The 22,136-nt window shown below is 57.0% G+C and overlaps 1 protein-coding gene and 1 long non-coding RNA gene across 2 annotated transcripts; one reads left to right on the plus strand and one right to left on the minus strand.

Annotated features, from left to right (window-relative positions):
- Nucleotides 1–4,274: 4,274 nt before the first annotated feature.
- Nucleotides 4,275–19,141, plus strand: LOC127030973 (von Willebrand factor A domain-containing protein 5A-like). The gene is made up of 10 exons (XM_050917653.1): nucleotides 4,275–4,341; nucleotides 6,284–6,343; nucleotides 6,595–6,797; nucleotides 8,068–8,392; nucleotides 12,230–12,402; nucleotides 13,010–13,124; nucleotides 18,039–18,211; nucleotides 18,359–18,447; nucleotides 18,548–18,692; nucleotides 19,058–19,141. The coding sequence occupies exons 2-10, from the start codon at nucleotides 6,304–6,306 to the stop codon at nucleotides 19,139–19,141; spliced, it is 1,347 nt and encodes a 448-aa protein (XP_050773610.1). The 5' UTR covers nucleotides 4,275–4,341; nucleotides 6,284–6,303.
- Nucleotides 19,142–20,499: 1,358 nt separating this feature from the next.
- On the minus strand, nucleotides 20,500–21,133 carry LOC127031353 (uncharacterized). The gene is made up of 2 exons (XR_007768530.1): nucleotides 20,872–21,133; nucleotides 20,500–20,558 (listed from the first exon to the last, which is right to left on the minus strand). It is a non-coding gene; the product is annotated as an uncharacterized LOC127031353 (long non-coding RNA).
- Nucleotides 21,134–22,136: the final 1,003 nt, after the last annotated feature.

The raw sequence follows: 22,136 nt of genomic DNA on the forward strand, positions 1-22,136 counted from the left end.
GAAGATTCCCCACCAAGGTGGCCGGTAAATGAGTAGAAATACCATGGAGTGCAGAATCTGCAGCTCCTGGAGGTCGGAGAGTCACAGGAGAGGGAACTTGGTGAGGGCTGTTCAATTAGGCATTTGTTGCCTTGGCTGCCCAGTACTGAGGGGAGGACACGGAGAGTGATCAGAGAAAGAGGAGTCAAAGACACAACACAGAGCAGAGAAAATAATGGGCATTTACAAAGTGAGAATGAGAACTCGCGTTTACCTCCATGCCCAGTGCCTAGTGTGTGCACATGTCTGTTCTTAGGTCACTTGTCTGGCTGTCTCTAGCAAACACCCGTGTGGAAATGGTGGAGCAGCAGAGGACACACTCGGCTATTCCACTGGATTTTGCAATTCACTTGCCGTTCCGTGGAAAGTCCAATGTCTGGGAAGCTTTGGTGACACCTACAACTTTCAGGCATCATAACACACTGGTGAAACTGGTCTCCTGTGCCCCGGCCTGCTACCTCACTGTGCTGGGGATTTGACTTCCTGCAGCTTACATGGGGCTTCCCCCTCCCTCAGAGAGCCCCTGGTCCCATCCAGTGCTTTGTCACAGATTCACTCCGGTTTCGGGCTGGTATGCACTGCCAAGCTGGGAGCACTTCATGCCTGGGAGGAAGCTGAGCTCGGCCCCATTGGGGACCCCACTAGGCAAGGGATGAACTCTCCTGTCAACGTTGCTGTGGCCTCCGAGATCCGGGTTTCTGGCAGTGCCAGGCGCCGGAGTGGCGTCTACACTGCAGCTGTGCCACCGGCATGTCGTGTGCAGACAGTTCACTCTCTCGAATGCTGGCATCATGGTAGCAGTTCAAGACCAAAGGCAGAGCAACCTGAGAGCTCCTCTGTGTCTCACACTCCTCCGGCCCGGACAGAAACAGACTCCGACCGATCGCTCTGCGCAGACGAGCTCCCTGGCAGTCACTGCCTGGCTCTGTGGGAAGGGGGTTTATCCGGCTCTGTTCTCCAAGGGCTCTCGGCAGCTTGCTCCCCAGAGCCCTGCACAGAGGCACAGAGGCAGAAGTTAACATCTCTCCTCCAGGAGCTTTCTGCATGTTCCCCAAGGTTGAGACAGCAGTGCCTAGTGGGGAGAGCTGCAGGCTGGAGCCCAGGAACTGCTGAGTCCTAGGCCTGGCCCGTGGAGAGAACAGGTGTGCGAGCCATTCTGTGTGCCCTGTAGCTTTCTGTCTCTATTCTGCTCACTGCATTCGGCAGCGCGGCTCCCGGCCTGGGGCCACAGACTTGTGCCAGCAGGGCTTGGGCCAGCCCCATAGCTATGCAGACAGCTTGGGCCAGGGCTCAGTCTCCGGCTCCTCGCCTCTCCCCAGGCTTCAACCCCTGAGCCACAGCATCTCCGCAGCTTCGTCAGCACCAGACCGCAGAGCTGCCCTGGACAGCCTGCTGGGGCGATGTGCCAGCTGTCACGACCTGTGTGGGGAGGCCTTGGGGGCTCAGGCCCCACTTTCTCAGTGAGCCCGGCTGGCCAGCCCTTGGTCTCGCTGAGGGGATCCAGGTGGAGGGGGCGTTTGGCAGGTGTTGTCATTGAACACCCCAGGACAGAGGTGAGAAGGGGCACCGCTGGGCCGCTGCTCCCTGGGGCTGGGTTTGGACCCGGAGACCTAGATGGAAAAGCGGCTGTTCCAGCCTTTCTCTCCTGAGCCAGCCAGCCTGCTCCGAACTGCCAGAGCATTCGCTACCTCAACGCCCTCCCAGTGTCCGGTAGGGGCTCAGGCCCAGGGCTGTCGGTTCTCTCGGGACATCTCTGCCCAGGGCCTCCCACAGTGTCAGGCTTCTGCGTGGTGTGCCAGGCACACGTCCCAGCCCAGGGATTCGGGGGCTCCCGGCAACCCCAGTGAGCAGGGAACCCACCCGAGCCCCACAGAGCTGTGACTATCTCCAGAGGGCACCAGCTGGGGAGTGACTAGAAAACAGCTCCCCAGAGCAGGCCACGGAGCCCTGTGCTCCAGGCAGGTCCACTGGATGCCAGTTGGCAGAGGGCATAAGGATATCGAAAACCCCTGGGTCTGGTGCTTACAGTCAAGTTCACCTGCGGGTGGCATGGAAGGTCTCCGCAAAGATATAAACACTGGTGTACATTACTGGGGTAGGGTCTTTTGGTTAGACCGTTGGTGCACGTGGAGAAGCTGTTCTGTGCACTGACTGAGTCCTGCACAAGCCAGGCCATGTAAACCTCAGAGCGTGACTCCCCCTGCACCTGTGTGCACACCCATGTGTGTCGGAGAGCGAGGGAGGACCCTGAGCAGACAGCCCAGCACAGGGAGATGCCCCCAGCCAGGAAGCCTTGCAGGCCGGACTCGGAGGGGGGACCCAACCTCAATGGGGGCACCAACGCTGGGGAGAAGGGTCCATCCAGAGCCTGAGGGCGCGTTGGCACTGCCAGAGCAAGCGTCCAACTCGTGGCATCACCGCAGCACAGCCAGTGCCTGGTATGTGGGAGGAGCAGGCTGTGAAACAGCTGGTTGTGGTGTCCTAAGGGACAGGTCCTTGTCCCCTAGAACAGCCGTTCTCAAACTGTGGTCCACAGACCACCAGTGGTCCATGAGCTCCATTCAGGTGATCCACGGATAGTTTCCTCTAAGGTGCATGCCTGGGCAGTCGCACACGAAAGAATGAAAGGTCACCCATCTAATCAGTGGAGCCATGCAGGAATGGCTCCACTAATTAGGTGCCTGGACCCTGGAGAAGACGCAGATGTAAGGGGAGATGGTGGCTTTGGAGATTCCACCACCTCCCTAGGTAACCCATTCCAGTGCTTCACCATCCTCCTAGTGAAATAGTGTTTCCTAATATCCAACCTAGACCTCCCCCACTGCAACTTGAGACCTTTGCTCCTTGTTCTGTCATCTGCCACCACTGAGAACAGTCTTGATCCATCCTCTTTGGAACCCCCTTTCAGGTAGTTGAAAGCAGCTATCAAATCCCCCCTCATTCTTCTCTTCTGCAGACTAAACTATCTCAGTTCCCTCAGCCTTTCTTCATAAGTCATGTGCTCCAGACCCCTAATCATTTTTGTTGCCCTACACTGGACTCTTTCCAATTTTTCCACATCCTTCTTGTAGTGTGGGGCCCAAAACTGGACACAGTGCTCCAGATGAGGCCTCACCAATGTCGAATAGAGGGGAATGATCATGTCCCTCGATCTGCTGGCAATGCCCCTACTTATGCAGCTCAAAATGCCATTAGCCTTCTTGGCAACAAGGGCACACAGTTGACTCATATCCAGCTTCTCATCCACTGTAACCCCTAGGTCCTTTTCTGCAGAACTGCGTCCTAGCCATTCGGTCCCTAGTCTGTAGCAGTACATGGGATTCTTCTGTCCTAAGTGCAGAACTCTGCACTTGTCCTTGTTGAACCTCATCAGATTTCTTTTGGCCCAATCCTCTAATTTGTCTAGATCCCTCTCTATCCTACCCTCCAGCGTATCTACCACTCCTCCCACATTAGTGTCATCTGCAAACTTGCTGAGAGTGCAGTCCACACCATCGTCCAGATCATTAATGAAGATATTGAACAAAACTGGCCCCAGGACCGACCCTTGGGGCACTCCACTTGAAATCGGCTGCCAACTAGACATGGAGCCATTGATCACTACCCGTTGAGCCCAACGATCTAGCCAGCTTTCCATCCACCTTATAGTCCATTCATCCAGCCCATACCTCTTTAACTTGCTGGCAAGAATACTGTGGGAGATTGTATCAAAAGCTTTGCTAAAGTCAAGGAATAACACGTCCACTGCTTTCCCCTCATCCACAGACCCAGTTATCTCGTCACATAAGGCAATTAGGTTAGTCAGGCATGACTTGCCCTTGGTGAATCCATTCTGACTGTTCCTGATCACTTGCTTCTCCTCTAAGTGCTTCAGAATTGATTCCTTGAGGACCTGCTCCATGATTTTTCCAGGGACTGAAATGAGGCTGACTGGTCTATAGCAAGGCCACCCAGAGGATTCAGGGGGCCTGGGGAAAAGCAATTTTGGGGGCCCCTTCCATAAAAAAAAAGTTGCAATACTATAGAATACTATACTCTCGTGGGGGGCCCTGCGGGGCCTGGGGCAAATTGCCCCACTTGCCCCCCCCCGGGGCAGCCCTGGTCTGTAGTTCCCCGGATCCTCCTCCTTCCCTTTTTTAAAGATGGGCACTACATTAGCCTTCTTCCAGTCATCCGGGACCTCCCCAATCGCCACGTAGACAATTCCAGACTCTCCCTGACTGGCCAGGGTGGGGCTAGCCTAGAAAAGTGACTTTCAGTTTTGCTTTTCCAGTCTCTGCGTCTGGGTCTGGGCTAGTGAAGGTAACGGGGCCCCTGGGACACCCACAGTCCCCTCCCCTGGGGTTCAGGGCCCCCAGGCGGGGAGTGAACCCAGGAGTCCTGGCTCCCCCCACAACAGGATAGGACCCAGGAGTCCTGCCCCCCCACCCCAAGCCGGGGATACAAGTGTGTGTGCGCTGTGCCTCTAACACAGCCAGGGAAGGCCTTGTGTCTCCCACCCCCAGCACTGCGCAAGGTGGATGTACAGTGCAGGGGGCAGGGTTGGAGTCACGGCCCAGCCCTGCCCACGGAGCCCCCCTCCCCGTGCCGGCCCCAGGAGTCATAGGGACTCACCCTCAGCAGAGCGGGGTCTATGACCCTGGACGGGCAGGTCTGGCTCTGCCCAGCAGGGGATGGCGCAGCACTGGGAGCGGGGCCCTGGCAGCGGGGGGGTGGGGGGGGGAGTTTGGATCAGAGCCAGTGCAGGAAATTCAGCAACTTGCTGGGTCAGAGCCACCCGCAACTTCTGTCCATCCTCACCCACCTCCCGCACTGTCCAACCCCCCTTCCGTCCTTCTGTCCATCCTCACCCCCCTGCACTGTCCAACCTCCCTTCCATCCTTCTGTCCATCCTCACCCTCGTGCACTGTCCAACCCCCCTTCCGTCCGTCTGTCCATCCTCACCCCCCTGCACTGTCCAACCTCCCTTCTGTCCATCCTCACCCCCCTGCACTGTCCAACCTCCCTTCCATCCTTCTGTCCATCCTCACCCCCCTGCACTGTCCAACCTCCCTTCTGTCCATCCTCACCCCCTCAACTGTCCAACCCCCGCTTCTATTCATTTGTCCATCCTCATCCCCCCACTCTGTCCAACCCCCCTTCCATCTGTCTGTCCATCCTCACCCCCCCACTCTGTCCAACCCCCCTTCCATCTGTCTGTCCATCCTCACCCCCCCACTCTGTCCAACCCCCACTTCCATCTGTCTGTCCATCCTCACCCCCATGCACTGTCCAACCTCCCTTCTATCCATCCTCACCCTCCTGCACTGTCCAACCTCCCTTCCATCCTTCTGTCCATCCTCACCCCCCTGCACTGTCCAACCCCCTTCTGTCCGTCTGTCCATCCTCACCCCCCTGCACTGTCCAACCTCCCTTCTGTCCATCCTCACCCCCTCAACTGTCCAACCCCCGCTTCCATTCATTTGTCGATCCTCATCCCCCCACTCTGTCCAACCCCCCTTCCATCTGTCTGTCCATCCTCACCCCCCCACTCTGTCCAACCCCCACTTCCATCTGTCTGTCCATCCTCACCCCCCATGCCTGTCCAACTCCCTCTTCTGTCTGGGCGTCCCCACCCACATCTCCTTCCATTCCCACACCCCTCCTTCTGTCTGTCCATCCATCCCCCTACATTTCCATCTCTCAGCCATACCCCAGTCTCTGCCGGGGGCTGGGGCCATGTGGGGGGCCGGTAGTCCCTGATTGTCTGGCTCGGGTGAGAGTCCTGATGATGGGGTGCGTCCACCCCACTCTGGGCAAGTGGGGGCATCCCCCTTCTCAGCAGAAGTGCAGGGCCCCATGATGCTCCCCCACATTTCTCCACCCCTCCTCTGGCCCCCAGCCATTCCTCCATCCAAACATCCATCCCCACCCCACCCCCTCCTGTTCGTCTGTCCATCCATCCCTGTTACCCCCCCACACACACACATTTCTCCATCCAGTTCCCAGCTGTGCCCTGGTCCCGGCCTGCCCCTACTTACTGGAGGCTGGCGCCGTGTGCAGGAAAGGGAGCCCGGGGGGCCCGAGAGGAGCCGTCACTCTGATCTCTGAGCTAGGCCCATGAGCCTGTGGGACTCCCTGCCACAGGACCTGGATGAGCCAGGGGGTGCAGCTGGGGTCTCTGAACCATTGCTGGGGACACTCCCTGTGCCTATCAGTTTCCACAGGAACCCTGTATCTCACCACACACCCTACCCCTGCACAGATCCCCAACCCCAGACCAAGATGATGAACTGTGGCCTCCTGAACAGTTCCAACAAGCCAGGTGAGTCAGGGCAGGGTGGCGAGGGGGTCCTATTAATGATGCCCCCCTCCCCTGGAGCCCATGGGAGGTGTTGTGGGGGTCCCATGGCTGACATCCCCCTTCCCCGGTGCCCATGGGGGTTAGAGGGGCCCATGGCTGACGTCCCACTCCATGGCACCCATGGGGGTCAGAGGGGCCTGTGGCTCACGTCCCACTCCCCCGGCGCCCGTGGGGGTCAGAGGGGCCCGTGGCTGATCTCCCTCTCCCCCCAGTGCCCCTGCGCAGCGGCTCGGTGACGGTGCTGATCCGAGGCTTTGTGGCAGACGTGGGCTGTGAGCTGCTCTACAAGAACGATGAGCAGGGGCCCGTGGAGGCCATGTTCGTGTTCCCCGTGGATGCCGAGGCGGCCGTCTATGCCTTCCAGGCCCGTCTGGGGGGCGCCTGCATTCAGGCTCAGCTCCGAGAGAAGAAACAGGTACCGGGAGGCATGGGTCCCATGGTGGAGAGACGGTGCCAGGGGGCAGGGTATAGGTACATGCTGGCTAGGGGGCAGGGCAGTGCGCTGTTGGGGGGCTGGGGGATCTCAGGGTAACTCTATCTCTCCTGGCAGGCACAAGAGCTTTACAGGGACATCTGGCCAGGGGGCAGGGCAGGGGGATGTCGGGGGAATGGGGAATCTTGGGGTGACACACACACAAGAGCTGCACGGAAACACGCTGGCAGTGGGATCTCGTGGGATAAGGAGAGCTCGGGCTGACCCTGTCACTACAGGCAGGTGCAGGAGCTGTTACTCCTGGGGGAATGAGGCACCAAAAAGTTAAAAGTTTTCATTTTTTTGTCAAAATAACACAATGTAATCATGCCAGTTTCCATTATTTTGGTAATTTATTTTAAAATAGTGTCAGCAAGTACCTCTGTAACAACACAGACCAAAACTAAGATTCTGGGAATTTTTTTCAACGAATACATTCCTTCTGAGGCCTATTCATGCAGAACTTCCTGTAAGAATTCATTGAAACTACAATATAGAACTGGATTTCCTGCCCCCCTCAGAAGCAGCACAAAGGCTTGGGGGAGTCAGGGGTAACGGAGGAGCTGAGGGAGAGGGAAGGAGTCTGGAGTGAACCTCGAGGATTGTTGGGGGTGGGTGGGAGAAGTATGGAACAGGTGTTTTGAGGGGGAGGGATTGTTAGGGAGTTGGGGAGCCTCCCCCATGCAGACCCTGGCTCACCCCAAGCCTCTCCCATTCAGTCAGAAACCCCCCATCGATCTCTGGAGCCTCTTCCCCATCCCTGTGTGTCCCTGCATCCCCCTTCCCTTGCTCTCGTGTGGCCCTGCAGCCCCCCTCCCATTCAGTCCTTGGCTCAATGGTGTCACCGCACTAGCTCCTGAGCCCACAGCCCAGTCTCTCCCCCTACCAGCCCTTCTGAACCCCACCCTGTGACCACCACCCCCCGCAACCCCATGTGCCCCACCCGCTCTGTCCTAACTTGGCTCCGTGGGCAGGATGCTGTGAAGAACTCCTGGCCTCTGGTGGGCGAAGGTGGAACTGCAGCACTTCTTGGGCAGAATGTATTTTCTGTGGAGGGGGTGGGGGGGATTCTGTGCCAGATGTGGATTCTGCGAAAACGCAGTGGTGCAGAATTCTCCCAGAAGTAACCTGTATGAGGATGTGCTGTCTGGGGGACAGGGCAGGGGGATCTCAGGGGCAGGGGGATCTCGGGATGACCCTGTCTCTCCGGCAGGCGCAGGAGCTGTACGGGGATGCGCTGGCCGGGGGGCAGAGCTCCTTCTTGCTGCAGCAGGAAGGGGCAGGGGGTGACGTGTTCAGCTGCTCCTTGGGGAACCTGCCCCCTGGGGAGGAGGCGGCGCTGACCCTGCGCTACGTCTGTGAGCTGCCGCTAGAGCCTGATGGAGCTGCCCGCTACATGCTACCAGCCGTGCTACGTCCCCGCTACACGCCCCATGGTGAGACCCACAGATCCCCCTGCCACTTTAGCCTGCCTAGTGAGACCCGCAGTCCCCAGCACTCCTACTGCACACCCTATAGTGAGGGACCCCACAACCTGTAACTCCACAAGGTCCCCTAGCTCCTGCTGCATACCCCACAGGGAAAGACTCCCAGGGACCTTCATAGACCCATAGGTCACTACTATGTGCCCCATGGTAAGCCCCCCCTCCGCCCTGCAATTCCCACTCCAGGGTATGTGACTCCTCCTGGGCCCTCTCCTGATATCCCAGCATCCCCCCATGCCCCTTAATGGCCCAATCCCCCCATGGAAACATAGGACTGGAAGGGACATCAAGAGGCCATCTACTCCAGTCCCCTGCACCTGTGGCAGGATTAATTATCTAGGCCATTCCTGACAGGTGTTTGTCTAACCTGCTCTTAGAAATCGCCAATGTTGGAGGTTCCACAAGCTCCCTAGGCAATTTATTCCAGTGCTTAATCACCCGGATAGGAAGCTTTTCCTAATGTCCTGCCTAAACCTCCTTTGCTGCAATTTAAGCCCATTGCTTCTTGTCCTACCCTCAGAGGTTAAGAAGAACAATTTTTTTCTCCTCCTTGTAACGTTATCCATACTTGACAACTGTTATCATGTCCCTTCTCAGTCTTCTCTTCTCCAGACTAAACTAACCCAATGTTTTCAATCTTCCCTCATAGGTCCTGTTTTCTAGAACTTTAATCATTATTGTTGCTCTTCTCTGGACTCCCTCCAATTTGTCCACATCCTTCCTCAAATGTGGCACCCAGAACTGGACACAATACTTCAGTTGAGGCCTAATCAGAGCCAAGTGGAATGGAAGAATTACTTCTCGTGTCTTGCTTACAACATTCCTGCTAATACAGCCCAGAATGATGTTCCCTTTTTTTTGCAACAGTGTTGCACTGTTGATTCATATTTACCTTGTGATCCGCTATAACTCCCACATCCCTTTCCACAGTATTTCTTCCTAGGCAGTCATTTCCCATTTAGTATGTGTGCAACTGATTGTTCCTTCCTAATGGAGTACTTTGCATTTGTCCTTTAGACCATTTCTCCAGTTTGTCCAGATCATTTTGAATGTTAATCCAATCCTCCAAAGCACTTGCAGCCCCTCCCAGCTTGGTATCTTTCGCAAACTTTACAAGTGTACTCTGTATGCCATTATCTAAATCATTGATGAAGATATTGAACAGAACTGGACCCAGAACTGATCTATTCAGGACCCCATTCGTTATACCCTTCCAGCATGGCTGTGAACTACTGATAACTACTCTCTGGGAATGGTTTTCTAACCATTTTGCACCCACCTTATAGTAGCTCCATCTAGGTTGCGTGTCCCTAGTTTGTTTAAGAGAAGGTCATGGGAGACAGTATCAAAAGCCTTACTAAAGTCAAGATATACCACATCTACTGCTTCCCCCCATCCACAAGGCTTGTTACCCTATCAAAGAAAGCTGTCAGGCTGGTTTAACAGGATTGGCTTTTGACAAATCCACGGTGACTGTTACTTAGCACCTTATTATCTTCTAGGTGTTTGCAAATTGATTGCTTAATTATTTTATCTTACTGGTCTGTAATTTCCTGGGCTGTCCTGATTTCCCTTTTTACAGGTAGGCACTAGATTTGCCCTTTTCATCTCTCCCATCTTCCATGACTTTGCAAAGATAATTGCTAATGACTCAGGTATCTCTTCAGTCAGCTCCTGGAGTATTTTAGGATGCATTTCATCAGGCCCTGAGGACTTGAAGACATTTAATTTGTCTAAGTAATTTTTAACTTGTTCTTTCCCTATTTTAGCCTCTTCTGATTCTACCTCGTTTTCTCTGGTGTTCACTGTGTTAGACATCCAGTCACCACCAACCTCCTTGCTGAAAACTGAAACAAAGAAGTCATTAAGCACCTCTGCCATTTCCGCATTTTCTGTTATTCCCTCCCCCCACCCAATGAGTAATGGGCCTACCCTGTCCTTCATCTTCCTCTTGTTTCTAATGTATTTGTAGAATGTTTTCTTGCTACCCTTTATGTCTCTAGCTGGTTTGATCTCGTTTTGTGCCTTGGTCTTTCTAATTTTGTCCCTACATACTTGTGTTATGTGTTTATATTCATCCTTTGTGATTTTACCGAGTTTCCACTTTTTTTGGACTCATTTGATTTTTAGATCACTGACGATCTCCTCGTTACTCCAGGGTGGGCTGTTGCCACACTTCCTATCTTTCCTATGCAGTGGGAAAGTTTCCTCTTGTGCCCTTAAAACTGTGTCCTTGAAAAATTACAACTGTCTCTAACTGTTTTTCCTGTTAGACTCACTTCCCATGGGACCTCACCTGCCAACTCCCTGAGTTTGCTAAAGTTGCCTTCCTGAAATCCAGTGTCTTCATTTTGCTGTTCTCCCTCCTACCATTCCTTAGAATCATGAACTCTACCATTTCGTGATCACTTTGATCCCAGCTGCCTTCCACTTTCAGATTCTCCACCAGTTCCTCCCTATTTGTCAAAATCAAATCCAGAACAGCCTCTCCCCTGGTAGCTTTCTCCACCTTCTGAAGCAAAAAATTGTCTCCACTACATTCCACAAACTTTTTATCTAATCTGTGCCCTGCTGTGTTTTCCCAACAGATGTCTGGGTAGTTGAAGTCCCCCATCACCGCCCAGTCCTGTGTTTTCAATGATTTTGTTAGTTCTTCCTGGTTAGATGGTCTGTAGTAGACCCCTACCCTGACATCACCCTTGTTTTTTACCCCTTTCATTCTTACCCAGAGACTTTCAACAAGTCTGTCTCCTAGTTCCATCTAAATCTCAGTCCAAGCATACACCTTTTTAATATATAAGGCAACACCTTCTCCCTTTTTCCCCTGCCTGTCCTTAGTGAGCAAGCTGTACCCTTCTATCCCAATATTCCAGTCATGTGTATTATCCCACCAAGTCTCTGTGATGCCAGCTGTCATAGTTGTGTTTATTTACTAGCATTACGAGTTCTTCCTGCTTATTCCTGTTGTGGAAAAATCGACCACACAATTAATTTTGGATCAGATTAGCCTGAGACTCCTTTATTGATCAATCAAACATGCATGAATAGGGGAGTCAGCCAAGGCAGCCAAACCCCCTCCACCCCCCGACCCGGATAGATAAAATACGAGAGCTTATATAGGATAAAACCACAAAAATTACATATACTTCCTTAAAACTTTACATTCATATAAGGCATGAAGCAAAGTAGCTTTTCCTGTTTTCCTTAGTTTTGTCCTTTGTGGTTTCTTGCTCTGTCACCTGGCAGCTATTAATCACAAGCTGTTACAAATGGTTAGATTTGCTTCTATAGTTTCTACAGTTAGTTCCGCTTTTATAATTTCTTTCTACCATTCTTTTTTCTACCTTCACCCCCTTTTTCTACCTTCAGGCCATACATACAGTTTGTTAACCAAAGTTTAGGCCTCAAACCATTTTTCCTCCACATTCCCCATACTTCTCACCTTAGTATACAGACATCTAAGATACTGATTTGATTCCACTCCCCTCAGTTTTGTCTTGTCTTTCCTTCATCTCTCCCATAACAGCCCATGCTGTCCCCAAATCTCAAACCTTCTCCCAGGTCTCCATGTTCTTGACTTATCTCCATGTTCTTGACTTACCTCCCTCCCTCCCTCCCTCCCTCCTAACCTGGAGTTGGTCACCTGCCCCCTTCAAACCTAGTTTCAAGCCCTCCTCACTAGGTTAGCCAGTCTGTAGCCAAATATGCTCTTCCCCTTCCTCACTAGCTGGGCCCCATCTCAGCTTAGCAGTCCTTCTTCCTGGAATAGCACCTCATGGTCAAGAAATCCAAAGCACTCCTGGCGACACCATCTTCACAGCCAGGCATTTGCCTCCAGGATGCATCTGTCTCTGCCTGGGCCCCATGCTCACCCCGTGTCTCTCTCTGCAGGGTGGGACGGGGAGGACGTCACCCAGGGGGTCCCGCGAGTCCCCCAGGGGGAGCTGCCCTATACCCTGAACCTGAGCGCCACGCTGCAATCACCCCATGGCATCGACCGCGTGCTCTCCAACTGCTCCCTCACCCCCCTGAGCTACACATCTGGGAACCGGACCAGCGCCCAGGTAAGGGCTCACCCGGACACTTGGGTCCCCACTATCCCCACTGGGAGGGTCAATATGGGGGGGAAACTCTGAGCAGGGGGGTGATGGAGGCTCTGGGCTGAGGGGTGGGTTCCAGAGGATGGGGCATGGGTCCTGGATGAGCATATACAGGGGTGGGAGCTCTGGGGCAGGGCGAGGGTGGTGGGGAAGAGGGTTGAGCGACACCAACAGATCCGGGGAATTGCCCATGTTCTCTGGGGAAAATCTCAAGGGGTTGAGACCAATCTGTGGGGGTGAAATCCTGGATATTTGAGGGGTCCTGGTTCCCTTTGCTTTCTGGGAGTTTCCCTCTCCTTGATTTTGAATGGAAGAAAATGGAGGGCTGGGAAAATATCACCCTCAAATTGGAAAGTTTTAGCCAAACAAAGTCAGAATTTTCCCAGTGTTTTCTGCAATAAGAGCCAAGTCCCTGTGTTTCCTTTGGAGTGTTTTTCCCTTCCTCCCTCTCTCCCTCCCTCCCTCCTAACCTGGAGTTGCTCCCTCCCCCCAGCTGCATTGGGGGCACTGAGCTGGGAACCCTGCCCCCCCCAGGAGCCGAGGGGAGGTGACGGTGTCTGTCTCCCCCCAGATGTCTCTGGCCGAGGCCCCCCCGTGGGACCGGGACGTGGAGCTGCTGGTGTATTATGCGGAGCCGCACAAACCCAGCGCGGTGCTGGAGGTCGGGTTGCCCGGAGCAGAGCCAGGTGTGAGGGGTCCTGCACCCTGCTGCCCCTGGCCGGAGGGGTGGGAATGAGGGGGTCCATGGGGTGGGGATGTGGGGGGAGGGGTTTCTGGGTAGTGACTTCGGTTCAGGGGGCCCGAGGCAATGAGGGGGATGGTAGGAGGATGGGGGGATATAGTGCAGGGGTGGGTAAACTATGGCCCACAGGCCGGATCCGGCCCTTCAGGGCTTTGGCTACGGCCCATGGCGCCACCAGTACCATGCCCCTGCAGCCCCCGGGCGGGAGGTCACAAGGCTCCATGCATTGCCTCCAGGCACTGCCCCCGCAGCTCCCATTGGCCAGGAATGGGGAACCGCCTCCAATGGGAGCTTCGGGGTAGGTACCTGGACACGTGGCAAGGGCAGCACATGCGGGGACCTCCGCCTCCTCTGCCCCAGGGGCCTCAGCGCTTCCTGGAGCGACGCGGGGCCGGGGACAGGGCAGGCGTGCAGGGACCCTGCCCTGGCCCTGTTGTGTGCCGCTGTCACCCCGGAGCCCGCATCCCTCCTGCACCCCAACCCCCTTCCCTGAGCCCCCTGCCTGCACTGCGCACCCCTCCTGCACCCCAGCCCCCTTCCCTGAGCCCCCAGCCTTCACTGCACACCCCTCCTGCACCCCAACTCCCTGCCCTGAACCCCCCGTTCACCCCACACCCCTACTTCCTGCCCTAAGCCGCCTGCCTGCACCCCAACCCCAACCCCCTTCCCTGAGCCCCCTCGTACATCCCACACCCCTCCTGCACTCCATCCCCCAACACCCTACACCCCTCCTGCACTCCATCCCCCAACTCCCTGCCCTAATTCCCCTGCCTGCATCGCGCACCCCTCCTGCACCCCAATCCCCTTCCCTGAGCCCCCTGCCTGCACTGCGCACCCCTCCTGCACCCCAACTCCCTGCCCTGAGACCCACCCGTACACCCCGCACCCCTCCTGCACTCCATCCCACAACTCCCCACCCTAATTCCCCTGCCTGCACTGCGCGCCCCTCCTGCACCCCAACTTCCTGCCCTGAGCCCGCTCGTACAGCCCGCACCACAACTCCCTGCCCTAACCCCCTGCCTGCACCCTACACCCCTCCTGCACCCCACCGCCCAATTCCCCACCCTAATTCCCCTGCCTGCACTGCGCACCCCTCTTGAACCCCAGCTCCCTGCCATGAGCCCCCTGTACACCCTGCACCCCAACTCTCTGCCCTAATTCCCCTGCCTGCACAGCACTCCTGAGCCCGCTCATACACCCCGCACCCCTCCTGTACCCCAACTCCCTGCCCTAAGCCCCCTGCCTGCACCCCAAACCTCTCCTGCACCCCAAACCCCTTCCCTGAGCCCCCTCATACACCCCACACCCCTCCTGCACCCCACCCCCCAACTCCCTACCCTAATTCCCCTGCTGGCACTGTGCACCCCTCCTGCCCCTTAACTCCCTGTCCTGAGCCCCCTTGTACACCCCGCACCTCAACTCCCTGCCCTAAGCCCCCTGCCAGCACCCTGCACCCCTCCTGCACCCCAATTCCCTGCCCTGAGCCCCCTCATACACCCCGCCTGTACCCCAACCCTTTGCCCTGAGCTCCCTGGTGCACCTTGTACCCCTCCTGCACCCCAATCCCCTTCCCTGAACCCCCTCCCACATCTCACACCCCTCCTCTGCCCCAATCCCTTGCCTTGAGCTCCTTTCAGCACACCGCACCCCCTCACACATCCCAACCCCCTGCGCCTGCCCTGCATACAATTTCCCCACCCAGATGTGGCCCTCGGCCCAAAAAGTTTGCCCACCCCTAATATAGTGTATTAAGATTTTCAGAAAGCCTTTGCCAAGGTCCCTCACCAAAGGCTCTTACGCAAGGTATGTTGTAATGGCATAAGAGGGAAGGTCATCTCATGGATTGGTAACTGATTAAAAGATAGGAAACCTAGGGTAGGAATAAAGGGTCAGTTTTCAGAATGAAGAGAGGTAAATAGTGGTGTCCCCCAGGGGTCTGTAGTGGGACCAGGGCTGTTCAACGTATTCATAAATGATCTGGAAAAAGGGGTAAACAGTGAGGTGGCAAAATTTGCAGAAAATACAAAACTACTCAAGATAGCTAAGTCCAAAGCAGATTGTGAAGAGTTACAAAGGGACCTCACAAAACTGGGTGACTGAACAACAAAGTGGCAGATGAAATTCAGTGTTGATGAGTGCACAGTGATGCAAGCTGGTAAACATAATCCCAACTATACATATAAAATGATGAGGTCTAAATTAGCTGTGACCACTGAAGAAAGATCTTGGAGTCATTGTGACTAGTTCTCTGAAAACATTACTCCTGCAGGCATTCTGCGCCAAAACGTTAAAAATTCTGCTCCAAAAATTCCACGCACAGTGTTTTAAATTTCTGCAAATGTTATTTGTCAAATAAATGTGGAAGCTCCAGCCTGGCACTGGGGAGCACGGGCCACTGGCTGCATAGAGATGGCAGATCACTGTGCAGCTCCCCCCAGGACACGGACTCAGCAGTGAGGCTGCACCCAACCCTGACACAGCACAAGAACCGGGCCTGCCCCAGAATCACCCCAAGGCCCTGCCCTCTGTGCCAGGCGCACCAGGTGTGGGGCAGGCAGGCTCAGCAAGGCAGGATGCAGGTGTGGGTTGAGAGGGTTCTGGGTGGGGCAATCTGGGTGCAGGCATCTCAGTGGGGGATCTGCAGGTGCGGGGAATCTGGATGCACAGGAGCTTGTTGGGAGGTTCTGGATGCAAAGATAGTGGGACTCTGCAGGGGGTTAGGATGAAGGTGGTTAGGGCTCAGCAGGGTGGACCCTGGAGTGGGTGGCTTAGTGGGGTGGGGATCTAGGTGCAGCTGGTTGGGGCTCAGTGGGGTTGGGATCTGAGTGCAGATGGCTCATTGGGGTTGTCCAGGTGCAGCGGGAGTGGGACTCATCAGGGTAGGTTCTGAGTGCGGGGGGGGTGAGGCTCAGCGGGAGGTTCTGCGTATGAGGGTGTCTGGATGCACATGGGTTGGATGGATGGGGGAGCAGCTCCCGTACAGGGATCCCTCCCCCTTCAGCTGAGGAGCGATGGGTGCAGGAAGTGTGTGGGGGGAGGGAGTTTTCAGAGCTTCCTGCAGCTGGGGGAGAAATCGGGGAGTGGGTCTGACCTGGTCCCAATTGCCCTGCCAGGGAAGAGGAAGTCCTGTCCTCCCCAACACAGCCGGGACTAGCAGCTGAACCCAGCAGAGGGTAGGAGCCACTAGCTGGGTCTTTCCCAGTCCTGCCCCCTGCCCCACAGTGATTTACCTCTCCGCTGGCTGCCCTGGGCACCTGAAACATACGGCTGGGAGGGTCACATGACCGCTCTTGTGGCTTCCCTTTGCTTCCCCGTCAGAAAGTCATTCTTTTGCAGGGAAGCACAGAAATTGGCACTGGACATAAATTCTGCACATGCGCAGTGGTGCCGAATTCCCCCGGGAGTAAAACATCCACTGAAAGTGTGGTGGCAATCCAAAAAACAAACCGAATGTTAGGAATCCTTAGGAAAGGGATAAATGACAAGACAAAAGATATTATATCACCTCTAGATTAACAGTTCTCAAACGGTAGCAACCTGAGGTCCCACACTTTGATTTTAAAATTTTTGGGGACCCTCCCCTGCCCTGCCCCTTCCTGGCCAGTGGGAACTGCGGAGCCAGCACTTGGGCAGGGGCCGTGAGCGGAGCCTCACTAACTGCCATGGGGCCACAGGGAGCTGGCAGCCGTTTCCAGGTGGAGTAGTTGAACGAGGGAGAGGGAAGAGTTTGTCAGCGGGACCCGCAGACGCCATGGAGTTCCCTCGCAGATCCCCAGGGGTCTGCGGACTCCAGTTTGAGAAAAGCTGCTCTAGATAAATCCATGGTTCGCCATCATAGGCAACGGATTGAAAACAAACAAAAGGAAATATTTCTTCACACAGCTAAGGGGGCATATGATCTAGGTCTATAAAATCATGACTGGTGTGGAGAAAGTAAATAAGGAAGTGTTATTTACTCCTCATAACCCAAGAATCGGAGGTCACCAAATGAAACTAATAAGCAGCAGATTTTAAAAAAGCAAAAAGAAGACAATGCACGGTCAATCTGTGGAACTCCTTGCCAGAGGATGTTGAGAAAGCAAGGACTGTGACATGGGTCAAAAAAGAGCTAGATAAGTTCATGGAGAATAGATCCATCAACAGCTAGTAGCCAGGATGGGCAGGGATGGTGTCCCTAGCCTCTGTTTGCCAGAAGCTGGGAATGGGCAACAGGGGATGGATCATTCAATGATTCCCTGTTCTGTTCACTCCCTTTGGGGGCCTGGCATAGGCCACTGTTGGCAGACAGGATACTGGGCTAGATGGACCTTTGGTCTGACGCATTATGGCCGTTCTTATGATTATGGGTAGGTGTTGAAGGAGCTGGGGATGAAGTGTGTGTGGAGCTGGGGTGGGGGAGACCAGAAGAAGCTGGGAACCAGAGTGAGGGGTCTCAGCAGAGCAGGGAGTGGGAGGGTGGGGTGCCTGGGAGCAGGTAGACACTGGGGTGCATTTCAGGTTCGGGGATACGGAGCAGAACAGGGGATGGAAGGGCAAGTGCTGAGGGGCTGGTAATTGAGATCAGTGTGGGATCTAGGGGAAAGAGATGTAAGGGGAGGGACAGAGGGGTGCAGCTCTGGGGCAGTCAGAGGATGGTGGGGGATCTAGGGAGAGGGAGATATGGGGAGAGGAACAGAGAGGTCGTGTTCTGTGGCAGTCGGTCACTGGGGGTGGGGGGGATCTATGGGGAGGGCAGGAGGAGGGAGGGACATGGGTGGGGCTCTGGCTGGAGCAGTCAGGTGGGCCTGGGGGCTCTCGCAGGCTCACAGGGCTCAACCCCATGCCTGCTCCATTTGGGGCTGGCCCCGTCTCTCCATAGGCTCCCTGATGGGCGACCCGGCCGTGATGGTGACCCTGCTGCCCAGCCTGCCAGAGGCGGTGCCGGGCCAGAGCCTGTCCGGGGAGTTCATCTTCCTGCTGGATCGCTCCGGCAGCATGCGGTGTCCCTTGGACGGCCGAGACCGCTCCACTCAGCGCATCGACAGTGCCAAGGTACGGCCAGGAAGAGGGCTGTGCTAGATGGGCCTGTGGAGGGGAGCAGCTCAGGCTGGCTGGGCCTGGGGGGGCAGAGCTGGGTGGGGGAGCAGCCAAAGCTGGTTAGGCCCAGGGGGGTGACTCTATCTGTCTGTCTGTCCTCAGGAGACCCTGGTCCTGCTGTTAAAGAGTTTGCCCTTGGGCTGTTATTTCAACATCTACGGCTTTGGGTCTCGGTTCGAGTCCTTCTACCCGTGAGTCCAGGGCTGGGGGGTTGGCGGCAGGGCAGGCTGGGATTGGGGTGTCCCTGAGTCCAGCTATCCCTCCCCCTGACCCCCTCGGCACCCCCCGCAGGCAGAGCGTGGCATACACCCAACAGACCATGGCTGAGTCCCTGCAGCGCATCCAGCAGCTCCAGGCCGATCTCGGGGGCACCAAGATCTTGGCGCCGCTACGAGCCATTTACCGCAGCCCCTGCCAGGACGGGCACCCGCGCCAGGTATCGGGGCACCAGCAGGGTGTCCCAGGGCTTGGAGAGGATCTGGGGGGAGCTGATGGGGGTGCTTGGAGAGGGGCTGGGGGAGTAGCTGACAGAGGCTTTATGGGGGGGTTCAGAGTGGGACTGTGACCAATGGGGGGCCAGTGCCCCTGGGGGTGGGAGCAGTCCATGGTGGGCAGGAGCTAAGGGGGGCTACCTCTGTCTAGAGCTGGATGGCAGCACTGGGAGGGAGGAGTGCCAGGGAGGTCTCTGGGGTCGGGGGTCAGTGGGGCAGGCTCTCTGGGGGCTGCCCTCATTCCCAGGGGGAGGAGTGTCTCCAGGAGGATTTGGGGTCCCTGGCTCTGACAGCATCTCTCCCCCGCCAGCTGTTCGTGTTCACGGACGGGGAGGTGGGGAACACCAAGGACGTCATCACTGAGGTGCAGCGTCACCAGGGGTCCCACAGGTAAAGGGGGCACCTGCCCCCCCAGCATCCCTCCCACCCTGTCCCCAAGCGTCCTCCAAGTCCTGCCTCCCAGCGACTCCCCATCCTGCCTCCTACCACCCCCGCAACCCTGCTGTCACTGTGTGTGGAGTGGCTGCCAGCTGAGAGTGCCAACCTCAGCTCAGACTGTTGGAAGCCAGGGCAGGCGCTCCAACCCACAGCCTGGGGGTGTTCCCTCGAATTCGGTTTCCCCAGCCAGGACCAGGCGTGCGTGTCCGGATCACTGGGCCAGTCTCACCACGGACGGTCCCCGTGGGTGCTCCAGCCAAACTGACCCCTGGACAGACTGGTTGGAACGAGATTGGGTTGGGCGCATAAACCCAAAGTCACACAGTTCTCCAGGCACTGAGCCCGCTGATGGGACACTCCAGAGCTCACCTGTGAACTAACCACGGGTGTGTTAGCTCGGAGAAGGGAACAGCTCGTGAGAGGTTAGCTCAGTGAACCACGGAGCAGGGAGTCAGTTTGTGGGTTCAGAGGATGGGAGAGACGTGGGATCTGCACTCTCAGGGTGCCCCAGAATGGCTTTGGGGACCTCAGCCTGGTGTCCAGAAGGCCCCTGATGGCAGCCAAAGAGCTCGGAGACACGCGATCCCTCCCAGTGTCCCTTTTCCTTGCTGAAAACCATCCGGCAAGTTTCCATCGCCGCCCGGGTCTTGCTGTGTGGCCTGAATGCAGACAGTTCATGGCACATCCATTGGCCTGAGTCGGGAGCCATGCTTCGGAGTGAACGCGGTTCTGCATTTGCATGGGCCAGGTGCCAATGGGGGGGACACGGTGCGATGGCCGAGACCGTCCAGCCTCACACCCCGAAACACCCGCACCTGGGATTGCTCCAGTGGCACAAGCACAAGGAACTACGGAGTGGAGCGAGCTCGCGATCAGCAGGGTTACGGAGAGGTGACAACACCGCCACCGACATGTCTCTGGCTCTCACAAATTCTGAGGAGCTGTAGTTCCCCGGGCACACGCCGGGCACGTGCGACGTGCTGATGCCTGCTTTGCTCTGCTCTGCCTGGTGTCCGGCTTGAGTGCGCAGTGGCCCTGCAGCGGGTCTGTGATATGCGCACCAGCGAATTGCACTAATCAATCGTAACCTGTCACACAGCGTCGTGCCTGTCCCCCAGCCCTGCCACCTGGGGACTGTCTGCCCCACAGCACCCCTCAACCCTGCCCCCAGCCCTGCCGCCTGGGGACTGTCTGCCCCACAGCACCCCTCAACCCTGCCCCCAGCCCTGCTGCCCTGGGGACCACCTTCCACACAGCACCCCTCAACCCTGCCCCCAGCCCTGGGGACCGTCTGCCCCACAGCACCCCTCAACCCTGCCCCCAGCCCTGCTGCCCTGGGGACCCTCTGCCCCACAGCACCCCTCAACCCAGCCCTGCCAGCCTGGGGACAGTCTGCCCCACAGCACCCCTCAACCCTGCCCCCAGCCCTACCGCCTGGGGACTGTCTGCCCCACAGCACCCCTCAACCCTGCCCCCAGCCCTGCCGCCTGGGGACTGTCTGCCCCACAGCACCCCTCAACCCTGCCCCCAGCCCTGCTGCCCTGGGGACCACCTTCCACACAGCACCCCTCAACCCTGCCCCCAGCCCTACCACCTGGGGACTGTCTGCCCCACAGCACCCCTCAACCCTGACCCCAGCCCTGCCGCCTGGGGACTGTCTGCCCCACAGCACCCCTCAACCCTGACCCCAGCCCTGCTGCCCTGGGGACCCTCTGCCCCACAGCACCCCTCAATCCAGCCCTGCCGGCCTGGGTACAGTCTGCCCCACAGCACCCCTCAACTCTGCCCCCAGCCCTGCCAGCCTGGGGACCATCTGCCCCACAGCCCCCTCAACCCTGCCCCCAGCCTTGCTGGCCTGGGGACCCCCCAGCAACCTCAGACTCTGTCCCCCTAGCCCTGCCTGCCTGGAGACCCCCCCAGTAACCCCAAACACTGTCCCCCCTGCCCTACTGGCATGGGCACCCTCAGCAACCCCAAACTCTCTCCCTCCAGCCTGGAAACCCCCAGCACCCACCAACCCTACCTCCCATTATCTCGCCAAAGCTGCTGCCTGCCCTCCTGACCTGGAGACCCCCCTCAAACTCTCTCCCTCCAGCCCTGCAAGCATGGAGAACCTCTGCCCCTATCATCTCCCCCAAGCCCTGCCAACAGAGAGACACTAACCCCAGCATCTGCCCATCGCTTCACCTCACCTTTCCCCCCAGCCCTACTGGCCCCTCTCCAACTGCCCCCCAGCACTGAATTGACCCCCCCATCTCTACCCCTCCTACTCCTGTCTCTGACTCTCCACCCCCTGGACTCTGCCCCCCTGCAGGTGCTTCTCCTTTGGCATTGGGGAAGGGGCCTCCATGGCTCTGGTCAAAGGCATTGCCCGGGCAGCAGGGGGCAGCGCCGAGTTCATCACGGGCCAGGACCGCATGCAGCCCAAGGTGAGAACCCAGGAGTCCGAGCTCCCCTGGCTCTAACCCACCAGACCCCACTCCCTTTCCAGAGCTAGGAGAGAACCCAGAGGTCCTGACTCCCAGCCCCCCTGCTCTAACCCACCAGTCCCTATGCCTCCTTATGCCAGGGGTAGGACCCTGGTGTCCTGGTCCCACTCTGAGTGTGCCAGTCTCTTCCCCCAGGCCCTGCAGTCTCTGAAGCGGGCCCTGCAGCCGGCCGTGACCGGGATCTCGCTGTGCTGGGATCTGCCTCCCGGGATGGAGGCGGCACTGCTGGGTCGGGGCCCTGAGGTCATCTTCCCTGGGCAGCGGTGCCTCATCTACGCCCAGCTCCGCGGGCAGCCCCAGGTGAGAGAGCAACCTCCTCTCCCCCCCCACACACACACAGTAGGCACCCAGGGCTTGGGATCAGTGACTGAGCCAGGAACCTCGCACCCCCTCCTGGGTGGTAACTCTGAAAGAAGCAATGAGAGGTAAAAAGGCATCTTTTAAAACGTGGAAGTTAAATCC

Source organism: Gopherus flavomarginatus, chromosome 11, assembly GCF_025201925.1.
Source record: "Gopherus flavomarginatus isolate rGopFla2 chromosome 11, rGopFla2.mat.asm, whole genome shotgun sequence".
Lineage (NCBI taxonomy): Eukaryota > Metazoa > Chordata > Testudines > Testudinidae > Gopherus > Gopherus flavomarginatus.